This window comes from Pinus tabuliformis, chromosome 7 (genome assembly GCF_031772625.1).
Source record: "Pinus tabuliformis cultivar Carrire ecotype Pingquan chromosome 7, CPIR1, whole genome shotgun sequence".
Lineage (NCBI taxonomy): Eukaryota > Viridiplantae > Streptophyta > Pinopsida > Pinales > Pinaceae > Pinus > Pinus tabuliformis.
Window position 1 is genome coordinate 223,044,662 of NC_142293.1, and position 15,897 is coordinate 223,060,558.

The window sequence follows — 15,897 nt, forward strand, 5'->3', positions numbered from 1 at the left end:
AATAGATATTTTGTATTAAATGTTTGTGTTAGAAGATGCAACATTACATTAAGGGCACAAAATTTATAAATATGAAGCTAATGAGATTTATATGTTCATCTATCTTCATATCCATTAAAATATTATAAAATGTTTGTTTATTTTATAATTGTTATACTTATAAACCCTTTAAAACAAGCCTGGTATTCAGCAAAATTGACACACCATGATAACTAGATTTGATGAATGAGATACTCCTCCCTGAGCTAAGGTCTTGAGTCCATGGAGGGAGCTACATTGTTTAAATCCAAAATTAAAATATGAACATAACTAATAGAGTTATCAAAGAAAAAGGAGAGTTGGTTATCTTGGCTTTGAAGATTCTTGATTTGGCATCAAAGGCATCCAATTTCACCTTCAACTCATCTAAGTTGAGTCCTTGTTCCACCAAAATCTCCATTGTTGTATTTAAACAAGTGGCTAATTCACTACACTGAAGTTGAAGCGATAACATCTCCTCCTATAGACTAAAAATTTCTTAGTCAATTTTGTGCTACTGATCTCTTCTACACATTGTCAAACCAATCCTTAGAATCTCGTGATGATCATGTTTGTGGTTGAGATTAGTGTCATGCAATCTGCTGCTTATAAAAACGATAAGGAAGTAGAATAACGAGGTAGAGCTAGCCCCTATACCCCTTATCTAATTACCTTTTTTGTGTCAGCTTTGGTCCCAACTCATAACTACTAAAGTTGTATTCAAGTGGAAAACCAAACCAACCAAGTTCATAAATCTACCTTTGATGTCCATGAATAAGGTTTTCCTCAAGTTCATCAACTAGAATTTGAACCCTCATATCTCACAAGCCTAAATGACATCTGAAACCCCATGCATTAACAATGTCATACTATTCATCCACTCCCACAACTCGATTCTTCTCACATGACTAGCAATAATTCCTAGATCCATAACAAATTCCACACCCCTTACAACCATTATGGCTTATCCAAACTTGTGAGTGCCCCACAAAGGTCTTGGGGTTTGCGTGCTACAATCAACCACAATTAAAAGAAATATAAGACTATTCTTCCTTTACCTCAAATGGAAAAAGATAGACTACTCCCTAATGTTAAGATGCTAGAGAAACAGGGACAAAAGTGATAGGTGCACTCCATCACCATCCTTAGATGAGGAAACCATCAAACCCACCTGAAAGTGTACTAAACCAAACTATACTACCCACTCATGGTGATGCGAGCCACCCTCTAAAGGCATGTATAAACATGACTCCCCCGAGCTATAATATCCCTCGAACTCATGCATGCTTCCACCCATCCCTTAAGTTTGTAATCATATGTTTAATTCTCCATAGCTTTAAGGATAAATGCATTGATAATTAAGGAATTGGATGATAATCTACCTGTTTATTTATAAGAATGCCAAGTTCCATGGTAATGCCCCATTAGCCAAAATACCTGCTTTGTTATTGTTGTGATGAAAAACCTAGATTGAATCATAGATTGTATGGACAACATTTTTAATAGAAATTGAATCCTTTTAAAAATGTTTCTAAGCGTTATATCAATTTGAAAAGAACCTAAATGAAAATGGGAAATTATTATTTAAGGGACCCATTAAAATTAGTTTTTTGTGACTGAAACCCAACAAAATGATTGTTCAACTTATCCATCATACTGAATAAATTATAAAATAAAGAAAACTTAATTTTTTTTTATATATAAAATAAAGAAAACTAAAAATAACAAAGAAAAGGATGGAAGATAAGTTTAAAAAGAAAATTCAACTTATCCATCATACTATAAATTATAAAATAAAGAAAACTTATTTTTTTTATAAAATAAAGAAAACTAAAAATAACAAAGAAAAGGATTGAAAATAAGTTTTAAAAAGAAAAAGAAAAGTAAATGGAAAAAAGAGGAAAAAAAAATTATAAAAAAGTTACTTTCATGTTTATAATATAATTTAATATTAACTTATTTAAATAATTATTTATTACTATTTCACAATTTTATAATTATCTTATAATAATTTTATTGATATTTTATGATAATACAATTTAACTTTTTAAATTATAAATTTTCAAAATATACATATTCACAAAACCTCATTTTTATTGATATTTTAGGATAATTATGTATTATATACCCATTTAATTTTTTAAAATTATAAATGTTTAAAAAATATACATATTAGCAAAACCTCATTTTTAAAATTTCAATGGTGAAAATCTACATACTTATATTTTAATATTTTTTATGTGGTGTACATTTATAATTAATTAAATAAATAAGTTTAAGTTTTTAATTTTTTAATTAAATAAAATATTATTACAAATATATTTTATTTATTTTTTATAAATTTATAATTTAATTATTAATTAAAAGAGTAGTTTTTAATTATGAATTTTTAGAAGTTTTGTGATTTATTTTTCGATTTAATTTGTTTAAAATTAGATAAACATTTATTTAAATTACAAATTGGATGAGTGAAATTTTCACGATTAAAATGTTACAAATTTGATCACATTGATCACAAATTTGATTAATGAAATCTTCACCATTTAAGCCCGTTAAAGTTTTTAAAGATGTTAAATCCATATATCCAATCAAACAATCAATTTAAACTACACAAGATTTAGGTACAATTTTCCGATCAAGGTTGAAAAATATAATTATAATTAATTTATGGGACCGTTGTACTCCGCCGCATGCCAACAGGCTCCAATTTCCTTTTTGAAATACCTACGGGCGATCCATCCATTTCTCATAACCTAGACCCCACAGCAACACCTCCATCACTTCAGAGCAAATTCTCAATGCTGCATGCCTACATATATGCAACCCACTCTACCATCGCTGCAAGGCGGAGGAAACCCACTCTACCAGCGCTGCAAGGCGGAGGAAACCCAATAACATGGCATTGGATTTGTTGCAGGTTCGCTCCATCGCTACAAATTTTGATCACAACAAGAAACACATATTGAATGGCCATGGCGACAATAATTCCAGTGCCGATAAGCAGATCAAGACCAGAAGAAGATCTACTCTCAAGGAGCTATTCGACAGAGACACCAATGATAATAACAACAGCCCTGCAAGTCCCAATTCGCTTGAAAATTCAATGGCGGCCTCCTCTTTTGAGACCATTCTGCTGAAGAAAATCGATACCTGCCAGGTATTATATAACGACCACCGCACTGCAAAAAGCTCTCAGGATTATGAAGATGAGGGCAGAGAGTTCAAATTCAAAACCCTGTTAGAGATTTTGGAGTTTGTCAAGCTTGCAAAGCACTACAAGCAGCTCCCCCACAACATTGTGAAAGAACTGTTTGCCATGATTTCTGTCAACATTTTTCGAGACTTTGACAGCGAGAGCAAGAAGCTGAGAGACATTAACATGAACCCACCAGAATTATACCAAGCTCTGGATGTTCATGAGGATGAGAACATAATGCTGGACCCATCTTGGCCTCACTTGCAGATTGTGTATGACATTCTCTTGAATTTGCTGGCCTCTTCTCAGATGGACCCCAAGAGCTTAGCCAGAGGGTCTTGCCTTGACAGGCCTTTCATTCTGGGGCTGCTCGATCTTTTTGAATCTGAGGACCCACGAGAGCGCGAGGTTCTGAAGGCCATTGTGCACCGTATATACGAGAAATTCACCTTCTTCAGGTGCTTCATGAGGAGGGCTTTCAACAATATTCTGTTTCGTTTCATATTTGAGACAGAGAAGCACAGTGGGATTGCAGAGATTCTGGAGGTATTGGGAAGCATTATCCATGGCTTTGCTGTGCCTCTTAGGGAAGAGCACAAGCTGTTTCTGAGGAGGGTTCTGATGCCCTTGCATAAGCCCAAGTGCTTGAATGCTTATCACCCCCAGCTCCAGTACTGTGTGTCCCAGTTTGTGCAGAAGGACTCGAAATTGGCAAGCGTTGTGGTCCGGGGGTTGATGAGCTATTGGCCCCTCACTAATTGCCAGAAGGAGATGCTGTTTCTTGGAGAATTGGAGGAGGTGCTGGAAGCCATGGAAGAGGCAGAGTTCCAGAAGTTTGCTGTTCCTCTGTCTCGGCAGCTTTCAAGGAGTTTGAACAGTTCACATTCACAGGTAACATATGAAAATTTTAGGGGTTACGTAGGCTCAGCCAAGTAAAAGAAACACAAAAAACATATTAATTTTTTGTGAAGTGTTTTGCTAACTAAGAAAATTTAGTCGTAGAAATTGTGTTTTGAAATTAAAACTAATCTGGTTGATCAACATTTAAGTGGAAATCAGCTTCATATAAATTAACAACTTCCTTTATTTTTTGGGTGATTTTTCAGTGAAACACATTTCCTCTTACACAAATTCGACTTGTAGAAACTGTGTTAGGAAATTAAAACTAATCTGGTTGGTCAACATTTAGGTAGAAATCAACTTCAGAAAAATTAGCAGTGAAACACATTTCCTCTTACACAAATTCGACTTGTAGAAACTGTGTTGGGAAATTAAAACTAATCTGGTTGGTCAACATTTAGGTAGAAATCAACTTCAGAAAAATTAGCAATTCCTTTTTTCGAAACGCAAATCGTATTTCATGTGATTTTTGCCGAAAAATCTCTCATAAACTTGATATGGATCACAGAAGCTTGAATTTTAGTTTTTTTTTTCATAAATTTTCAGTGAAACATATTTCCTCTTAGAATTTAAATCTGAGCTATTTACACGATGACCTCCGTTCACGATCATCACCAAATTTTTTAACAAAGCTCATGTATATTAAAGATTTCGCAAATTCTATATTTCCATGTTTTAAGTTCCACTAGATTTGGCACTATAGATCTTTATTTACCAATTCTATGTTTCTGCATATATAAACTTCCCAGACTTCCCATTTTTTATTTGTTCGAGGTCCATTCATCTTCCATATTGCATCCTTCAACTTTGACTACTCCAGTTGCGCACAAATGTATTTTATATGTTGAGGTTTATGCCTTTTTACTTACCAAAGTTCTCAGTTCTGTGTATGTAGGCTTATGTTTCCATATTTGAGATGATTGAGGTTTATGCATTTCATATATATTGCAGCCTTGACCTTTTACAACCCAATTGTATATAAAAATGTATAAGCTTTCCCAGAATTCCCAATTTTTATTTGTTTGAGGTCCATTCATCTTCCATATTGCATCCTTCAACTTTGAAAATTCCAATCTCCTCATAAGTTTAATTTAATTTCTCTCATAACTGGATTAATATGAACCTATATTTTTATAAAATACCAAAATGTAAAGTCATAAAATCTAATTAATTATATATATATATATAGATATATATATATTCTCACAGTTAACATTACCACAGTTCATATAAGATATGAGTAAATGAATCTATTTGCAATACTTTTATATTTTGAAGTGTTGAGGTCAGCAAATTCTGAAACCTTCAGCTTTTATTCAGTAGTTGTACTCTTATTCAGAGGAATGAACTATACATACATGTCATCTCCATGTTGCAACTCAGGGAATTCTTTATCTATTAGTGTCCGCGTGCTTCATTTTAGGACATGATGTGATGTTTATTTTGCATGCTTAATGATGCAATTGAGCATTCATGTCTGCATGTCTCAGTTGGAGACATGATGTGATCAGCTTTGTCTCGTTACTGCAGCTCCAGATCATTAAGTTGAGTTAATCTGCACCAACCAGAAGATCATTATTAGCTTTCTGCCAGAAAGCTTTGCCACTGCTATTTTTAGCTTATAGGACAAACGTTCAGTCAAGTGATCATTATTGTCATAAATCCTTTTTCATGATCTGTGCCAACTCTCTTTCTTTTCTTTGTTTTTTCTTTCTTCATAGTGGTAGTTTTAGCCCTCTGTAAAATTTTAATATTTTTGGTTTAATGTGTATTAATCTAGTTGTTTTAGGTTTTGTTTTGTTTTAAGTTTTGGTGTTTTCCAATATTGTAATATTTTTGTTATTTAAATTATATTTATAAATATATAAATAAATTTATTTAGTAAATAAAGTTCAGAGAATTAAAATTTTATAAACAATATAATTTAATTTTTATATTTTTCAAAGATTTTTAAAATATATTTAAAAAAAATCAATATATATTAAAAAATATTAAAAAAAATACAAAACAAAATCTAATACATAAAATAGTTAGACTACAATTATATATATATATATATATATATATATATATATATATATATATATATATATATATTAAAAAAATTCAAATATGTTTTTTATTTTATATGAGGAATAGATCATAAGCTCAAAGCCATTATATTAAATATTATCATATTAATTACGGAGAGGAGTGAATATGGGAAGTGAGGGTCTCAATCATTCTTCCCATCCACCTTAGATAAAGCTAATTGACTATATATATATATATATCTTTTAGAAAAATAAAACATTCAATAAAAATGAAATATATCTCATTTTTTAAATTTATAAGTAATATAAAATGAAAAAAATATTGAATACTTCATTTTATTTTTTTTAATTTATAAATATAGATATAGCCTCTTACTTTATTTTTTAATTTATAAGATATAGCCTCTTACTTCTCTAACTCTAAATATTAAATTAAAGAAAATAAAACCCTTGATTTTAGACATTTGTGATCCATACCTATTTTGATAATCTTTGGAATTAATTACATCATAAGTTGCTGATGGAAATTTCAAACCATCTAATGTGGTTCCTCCACATTAGATGATTCAAAAAGTCCAATAATATGATTAATCCGAAAGACATTATAAAAAATAAAACCATTCAACTTTTCGAAAAATATTTAACCTATCAATTTTTCTTTTTTTAACCTCTAGAAAAATATAAATTACACCAAACATACCACAATGTCCATTGCTTCTCTGACTGTAAATATATTAATTAAATGAACTAACCCCATTCACCTTTTTAATCCATTCTAATCAACTAGCCTTTCTGATTGCTGGATTCAGTGTTCTCTCTGTGCTAGTCTCTACTCAGATGAAAACTATATGTGATAGTTAAGTCCATTATATCTTTCCAGCTATATGTATATAAATGACAATACATAATGGTTTGCAGTTCATTGTGTTTAATTTTTTTTTGTCTGGGTAACTTCATGGCATTCTCATGATTGACTGTGATTTGATGCGGGGCACTGTACAAAAAAAAAAAAGGTAGCAGAACGAGCACTGTACATATGGAACAACGAGCGTTTCATTGATCTGGTGTCACGCCACAAGGAGCAGATAGTGCCCGCTGTTGTGTCTGGAGTGGAGAAGAATCTGAGAGATCATTGGAACAAATCCATTCAAGAACAATCTCTGTATGTCAAAAAGATTCTGGAAGAGCTGGATCCACAACTGTTTGATGAATGCATGCGCAAGTTTGAGCAGGAAGAATCCAAAGCTCAGCATGTGAGGAGAAAAAGAGAGCTTATCTGGAAACAATTAGAGAGCATGGCAGCTCGTGCTGCTGCTGCTGCAGCCACTGATCAGCCCATATACAAGAGTAGTGGGTATCACAACTCCTCGATGCCCATAAAAGTTGTTCAGACCCCACTCAATGTCGTTTACTAAGTGTATTTTTCAGGGATCCCTAGTAGTGTCAAGGAAGAAAAAGAAATATTCCTCACCATGAGCGTAGATAAGCCATAGCTTTTGTAATAATAATTGTAATGTACGAACCGTAGCTTTCTAATAATAATTATAATGTTTGTACCATGTACATACTTTTTTGAATTGGGTTCCCTTTGCTTTTTGTGAACCATATACAGTATTTTGAATGGTTTGTTCTTCTTGCTTTATGTGAAATGACTCTTTTCCTCATCATAATAAAGGATAACATTGCAGGTTTGAACAATACAGGAGACACTGACTTTTTATTAGCTTTTGACTGGTACTTCAAGTTAAGTTTTGGATGGTCTTCAAAAGTTAAATATTTAATGCTTAATACTGATTAATAATCATTATTTTTATCATAATTTTATAAGTATTTTTACTGAAAATTTATATAAAATGCTAAAAATATGGTATAAAGTAAAGAAATAGGTTATATATTATAATTTAATAAAGTAATTCACAAATTTATATCAATAAGAAATATAAGTTTAAAATAACATATAACATTTAAATTAGACTTAGTTCAACTTATTACATGAAATAGTTTTTTCACTTTAATGTGGTAAATACAATTTCAAGCAAGATTATATTTTTTGTTGTTTAAAATATATTCTTAAATGCATAAATAGAATGAGTCTTTAGAAAAACTATGGAGCACTCAAATTCTATAGTTTCAATAACTTAAATTCAAGTTTTTAAAAATCTCTACAAGATTTTGATTAAAATTAACTAGAAAAAATGCCCCTTTAGTCTATAAGATAGACTATTCTATAATCTATAATTATAAGAAATGTTGTAAATATATTAATATAAATTTGACAAAATAATTGAAATTTAATATAAACTAATCATGATGAATTCTTATTATCCTATGTTTATTTAATAATATTTAATTATTATTTATTAAATATATTAATTTGGTGAAGTACTTTAAGCAACAAGAACTAGACCAATTAAACTAACACTCGAGCTAAATTTTTAAATAAACTAATGTTCAATCATTTTTTTAAAATAATTTTAAATTTTATTTATTAAAAAATATATAATAAATATTATTATATATTTATATTATTTTATAAATAATAAATAATATCATATAAATAATAAATAAATAAATAAAATATAATAATATTTATTATAATTTTTGTTAATAAATAATATTATATAAATAAAATTCCCTAATGGGGTGTCTGACACTCGGAACCATGTATTACGTGAAGAATAACATTTGGCATAAGGTATAAGCAGAGCATGGGAAACATTCAGCCCCTCCATCACGTTGTAGTTAATTTCTCTGTGTTTGAATGCGTGAAACATCTTCCTTCACCTGTGTGCAAAGGAATTGTGTTGTCTCGAAGACGAGTGGCACCGACACTACGATGGTTAAATAGTATGATGTAAGGAGTAGTCTGGGTGTCTTTTGGCTCATCGAGGGATACAAATTTACCTGTGTTATCATTTCTTAAGGTCGTATGGGTATGGTGGTGGTCTTCCATTTATTGCTCCTCTTGCAGGCTCAATAAGGTAACGACTCTTTCCCTATTGATATGGGTGAAACTTTCCCTCTCATTCCTTAGCCAGAGGGTGTGCTGTTCGAGGAACTAATCGGTTCTCGGTGTTGATGTTTTGGGCCTGTGTGGTTTCTTGCTTTGGCATTTCAGGTGGTGGTTCTTTGTTTGTCTGTGTAAGGTATCTGTTTCTTTTATAAGTGGTCGCCAAGCTTCTGGTGGTGGCAGTCTTGTTTGGGTGGAGGTTTTGGTGCTGGTGTTGTTTTGGCTTTCTCGCGTAAGAATTGCCTATATTTTCCTTCCTTAGGCCGTTGATAGAAGAATTCCCTTCGACGAAGCCTGATAGCTTTGGCATCGATCAGGTTTCTAGAAGCCTGAACTTCTAGTTCTTGTGCGTAGCTCGGAGGTCTCCTTCTGGCTTTTCAAGACGGCCTGTCTGCAATTTCTAGCATGGATTTGTGATTGTTTAGTGGTGAATTTGAGTCGAGGTGCCCATCGGTGCTGGGTTACCTTGCCTTCTTTGTCTGTTGTGTGGAATGTTGGGCATCTGGTGGAGGGTGGCTGATTGGTAGTGTGCTTCGTTTATGGGTGTGTGGTGTTGGGTTTGATTTGGTGGTCCTTGTGTGGATTGGGGTTAGCCTCAGGGGTCTAGGCTTCGACCCAACCATCAACATGAAGCCAAGTCTGCGTTTCTCGTGTGCCCTTGTTCAAGTGAAAGTGGAATTGTCCTGTCTCAGGGAGGGGTAAATTGTGCAAGATGGAGTCCGCGGGGTGATAGCAGCAGCCACGGTATCAGAAACGTGGTGGGTGAAGGTCTTCAGTTGGTCCTGCGGGTGGTAGGAGTAGCATGGTTCTGGTTCAGAGCCTTCGTGGGGTAAGCAATGAGCGAAGGGGAATGGGACATGGCTGAGTCTCAAGCTCACGAGGGTGGACCAGCAATCTGGGTGGTGCAGAGTGAGTTGGATGCGCATCTGCTAGGTGTGTTGGGAGAACTACGATGCTCCAAACGATGCTTCGATTTATCATAGACATGTTGGAATTTCATGATAGGTTCGAAGGGAGGAACATGAGGCAGTTATGGCCAAGTTGGAGAAAATCCATTATTTTCAATGCCATGTCCACGAAAGAATTGTGGTTGTCTTGCGTGGGCAGGATTTGTTGACTAAGAAGAGCGAAAAGCTAGAAGCTTGGCTTGTTCACTTTGAGCAACTTGTCAACTACGTGTACCATCCTCCTCCTCCAAGAACAAGGCTAGATAATCCTGCTTCAATCACCTCTGATGACTGATTATGGTAACGAGTATCTTACTAGTGTTTTTTTGTTTTCTAGTATGTAAGGCCTATAAGGTTGTGGATCTCTCCATTGGGCATTTTGCTTTTTGTAAATAGCATAGTAATAACATTGGTCAACAATGGTTGAGGTGAGACCATGCATTTTGACATTTTTGTATATGCTTTTTGAGTAATGAAAAATCTTCAATTTACAAAAAAAACAATTATTATATAAATAAAAGAAAAAATTATTATTTAATAAAATATTTTATATTTTCATATTCATTTAAATTTTGGACTTATTAGAGAGATCAAGTTTCTTTTGGCTTAATTTTTTATGATTTAATTTCATATCATATATTATGAAATTTATACATTAAAAAATTCAATCTTCTTGGATTTAAATTTTTTAGGTTTTTTTAATTTTTTTAATACTACACCATACATATATGTATATAGTTATTTATCTTTTATTTAATTTATTTTAAATTTTTTAATATTTTTAATGTAAAATTATGTGATTTTTTTTTTCATAGTAAGTTATAAAGTATGTAGCTACTTTGGATACAATTAAAAATATAACTCAATTAGATGTAGCTTAATTATTTGGAAAATATGTTGTTATCCTCTCCACCTATAGTTGATTTTGCTCCAAGTAATTAATCCCATTTCATTAATGCTCAGTGAATATGTTAATAAAACTCTTCATTGAAACTAATTAATACTAATAAAATTCTTCATTGATCACAAAATCCTTTTTGAAACCAATATAAAGTTTATTGGTTTGAAAATTCAAAATTAAAGTTAAATAATTTTATAGTAAGTTATAAAGTATCTAGCTACTTTGGATACAATTAAAAATATAACTCAAATAGATGTAGCTTATGTTTGGAAAATATGTTGTTATCCTCCCCTCCCAAAATTGATTTTGCTCCAAGTAATTAATCCCATTTCATTGATGCCCATTAATTATGTTAATAAAACTCTTCATTGAAACTAATTAATACTAATAAAATTCTTCATTGATCACAAAATCATTTTTGAAACCAATATAAAGTTTATTGGTTTGAAAATTCAGAATTAAAGTTAAATAATCTCCTTTCTTTGCTTTCTATTGATTTTTATAGTTTGAATTCTTCATTGATCACAAAATCAAATTTAAAATGAATATAAAATTAAATAAAATTTATGTATGGAAAATTGGTACATCTAATACTACATTGAAAATAATAATAAACTTCAATTTGTATATTTCATTCAATATTAAACTAATTAAATCCTCAAAGTAATAAACTACCTGATATATAAAACAAAAGCATTATTAAAATATTCAAATTAATAATTAACGATACTTAACCATTATAATAGCATTGTATTATAAATAAGCTTAAATTCAATTTAATTTTGATTCATATTGTGATGGATAAAATACTTTTCAAAATTTACGCTTTAAATTGAAAAAATAAAAAATAATTAATAGATTTTTAAATTATCATTTACTCTATATATATATTCTAGATCAAAAATTAAATTCTATATTAAAAATATTTAATAAAATTTCCCCTATAATTATATCATTTTTTAAAATAATATTTTAAAAAATTATTTTTATTTTATAATTATGTAAAATTATTCATAATACAAGATTCTAACAATTATATGAATGATTTAGTAAAATAATATATATTTTAATTTAAATAAGAAATATAAATTAAATGATATAGTAAAAATTTTTTTATTTTTTTTGGTAGGTAAGCACCCATGGGGATTTGAACCAGTGACCTATTGCAAGGAGTTCTTAAGAAGTGCCTTAACAGTGCCTATGGTAAGGAATGCCTTAACAATGCACCCATTCACCATCAATCTAAAGCCCAATAGACAATAAAAAAATCTTTATTTTAATATAAATAAAAAATAAGAAATAAAAATATATATAATTATATTATTTAAATTATAAATAAAATTAATAAAATTAATAAAAAATGTTTGAAATTTAAAAATGAATTCAGTCTAAGTTTAATAAAATTTCCATCACATTTATTTTTATTTAATATTATTTAATTATTATTTATTAAACATAATATTTTGAACATAACCATATGTATTATTATCATTATCTTAAATTAAAATATTTGATTAATTAATATTTTTTTTAACCTAATGTGATAAGATAGTGTAGTAATCTCAAACATTTTAAAAGGTTTATTTTAATAAATATTATCATTCGTTGAACTCATTATTTTAAAACATCTGATTAATATATATTTTTGGAGGGATGTTGATAAGACAGGTGTAATAATTTCAAACATTATGTATTAAATTGTTAATTAACTTTTACTAGAAGTCAAAAAGTACTACATATTTTATACCCTCCACTCGAGATCATGGTCACATGTTCAGATTTATTTTGTAGGCCTTTATAGGTCATTGTGACACATGGAAGGTGTCACATGTAGTGTAGAACCAATGGGCATTTTTAGGAATCTGTCCAATCTAATATAGTGGGTCAATTAGACAACCTCATTGTGACACATAAAAGGTGTCATATGCCATAGATAGCATGTGGCTCCTTTTGGAATCTATTCAACCCAATCCAAAGGGTCAATTTAGACCACCCCACAACCCCACATTACATGTGTTATGTCTTTATCTAGATATTTTATGTGCCCCTCTATTCCCTTTATCAACATTCTTTTGGGATATTCTTAACGTACATTGGAGATTTGGTATTTTCTTCCTAATTTTATGATAATAAAGAGTTTAAAATTGTAAAGTAACATAACATCATTTTGCCCATATATCATATCAAGAGGTTATTAATTAATCATATCCATAGAGATAGAGTATATAATTTTTTCCAAATGTAATTCTAATTTAAAACTTTACAATCTTTTTCAAGGAGTGAAATTAATTATTATCAAACAAATTAATCATGATATGTATATTGTATTAAGATGTGGATATACCATTTTTGAAAAATTTACAATCTTTTTCAATGAGTGAAATTAATTATTATCAAACTACTTAATCATGACATGCATATTGTCTAAAGATGTGGATACACAATTTTTGAAATAGCTGAATTTGTTTGATTAGTACATGACCTAAGAGACATGAATCATTGTTCACTGGTTTATGAGCCATGTTAGATACCTAAAAATGTGTTGAATATACCCTTTAAAATGATAAATCATTTCAATATGGATGCTCAAAGCTTATGATCTTAGAAACGTGAGTAAATTTATGGTATGGGACAGAATGGCAATTATAATTTCTCTAAATATTATTTAATTTGCATATTTGTGTTAAGTAAATTGCAAAGATAATTAAAATTTATTTATGAGAATATGTTAATAATTTTATAAGGCGATGTTATGTGACGAGTTGATTGGATGGTATGAATATTAGAGTTTATTTATATATGTATATTTTATTTGATTTTTTAGTTTTTTTTTCATTATATAGGGAAGCATCGTGACTTCTATGATATAGGGGATTATTCACAATTGATTTTATTTTAAATATATTTTTGATAGTTTTCAAAATACCTTAGGCACTACCTCTAATCACGGTTTGATTAAAACAACAAATAACAAGAATCTTGCCACCTCTACTATGGTGCTAAAAGGGAAGGAGACTATCTAGCCACAACAAAAGTTTATACTTCAAGAAAAATGTGGGAGGATGTCTAAACAAGTCTTGCGACATTGCAAGCTACGTAGTCATTGTAGAGCATGTTTGAGGTAGAATCCAATATAAGATGGACCATGCCATCATAGGAAAATTATTAGGCATGTGGCCCTTGAAAGAAACGCTAAACTAATAGGTTGAGACCCATTACAAGTTCATGGGAGCCATTTATTGGACTAAAAATGCCTTTTCACTATGATTTTCTCTTGTGCAAAAGATTGAGGGGTGATTTTTGAAGCAAGGTCCTACCTTTTTAGTTTTGTTGGAATGCACATATGATATTAGTGTTGGACAATTGGTAGTGTCTCGATGGCTAGTGGTTGTGTTAATGTTGGCATTGATGTCAACCAAGATTAGCATGATGATTGGGAGTCTAGATGGAATCCCATGGTAGTTGTAGGCTTCATGTCGAGAATCATCATAGTAGTAGGCTTACTAGAGAAGCCATAAAATTATGACTATGATAGTTGGGAGTTCACGATTCCAAGCAAGTGAAGAATATGCACGGAGCAAAGAATGATAGAGAATTTGTAGCCATTTTTTAGGTAGCAGATGGGCTCAAAGCCTACATTAGATCCTCTCCATTGGCAAGTGCTTTGGAAGAGCTTTCCAATGATGCATGGAAGTCTAAAAATGGACTCCTGGATCAAAAGTTATGTTCTACTGAATTTTAGGGATTTGAATTCCTAAGCAGGTTAAAATATTGGAGGTCAGCACATCGAGGTAGGTCATATCGGAGATCATAGCACATCGAGACCCGATATTGGGACATCAGAGCATGTCATATCAGGATATAAGAGGATGGAGGCCATCGGAATATCGGAGGCCATCAGAATATCAGAGGTCTTCGAAACATTAGAGGTCAGGGATATCGAAATAGCAGAACTTCTTAACAATGTATTTTAAAAAGTTACAATATCTAGTGTGGTCGATATCGCTAAAGCATTGAGGAATGCTGATCAAAATTAACAAAGGATTTGATGCAAAACCAAGGCTGATTGAGACTCTTTCTCTCTTCTCCTGTAGGACACATGGCAACATGTCATTGGGTCCAAGAAACTGAAGTGGCTAGTGATGTCAACATGACATGACAATATAGTGGGCACGTGGCATCCTGTTTTAGCATTTTCAGTGGACCAATGAGACAAATGAGAGTGACATGTGTCACCTATCAAAAGCCGCCACGTGTGGTAGTGATGTCAACATATCGGAGGTTGGAATATCAGAGGATAAGGACATTATAACTCCTGTGCTAATGACGGTTGAGAAGTTACGATAAATGAGCTCTGATATTATCTTGCACATGGTTACATAGAGCTCAAAGGAATCAAGGGCTGAATAGAGGGAGCTAAGACATAATTGGAACTTTATTGAAGTTACGATACAAAGGGGCTCTAGTATAGTGCTAAGCCAATGATCATAGGTTTGGTCATATGAGAAAGAAAACATTGAATGAGCCAAGGGCCAAGGGGGCTAAGGATATTAGATCTATGTAATATCGTAACATTTCAATTTTGTAAGTTACAATACAAAGGGGCTTTGTATAGTGCTAAGCCATCAGTTGCAGGCTTGGTCCTATGAGAAAGAAAATGCAAAAAGAGTTAAAGGCAAACGGGGTTAAGGATATCGGAGTAGTGCAATAACGTAACATTTCGCTTATGTAAGTTACAATATGTTGGACTTCTGATGAAGAAGTACAATGAGCTTAATGGATGGTTGAGTTGGCAGTTGAAGAATTAAATGCAGATCAACAAATTTGGTTATTGAAGTTAGCTAGATCTGTAAAAGGCTATGAAACAAGGCAACAAGGACAACATTTAACAG

General features: G+C 31.4%; 1 protein-coding gene across 1 annotated transcript; it reads left to right on the forward strand.

The window, feature by feature from the left end:
* Positions 1 to 2,780: 2,780 nt before the first annotated feature.
* LOC149246655 (serine/threonine protein phosphatase 2A 55 kDa regulatory subunit B' delta isoform-like) lies at positions 2,781 to 7,724 on the forward strand. The gene is made up of 2 exons (XM_089455732.1): positions 2,781 to 4,105; positions 7,161 to 7,724. The coding sequence occupies exons 1-2, from the start codon at positions 2,915 to 2,917 to the stop codon at positions 7,560 to 7,562; spliced, it is 1,593 nt and encodes a 530-aa protein (XP_089311858.1). The 5' UTR covers positions 2,781 to 2,914; the 3' UTR covers positions 7,563 to 7,724.
* The last annotated feature ends 8,173 nt before the right edge of the window (positions 7,725 to 15,897 follow it).

What these genes read in the sequence shown, in the direction of transcription:
- LOC149246655 (XM_089455732.1), top strand. Translation starts at nt 2,915, where the DNA reads ATGGCATTGGATTTGTTGCAGGTTCGCTCCATCGCTACAAATTTTGAT. An exon ending in TGAACAGTTCACATTCACAG is followed by an intron (nt 4,106 to 7,160) that starts GTAACATATGAA and finishes AAAAAAAAAAAG; the next exon opens with GTAGCAGAACGAGCACTGTA.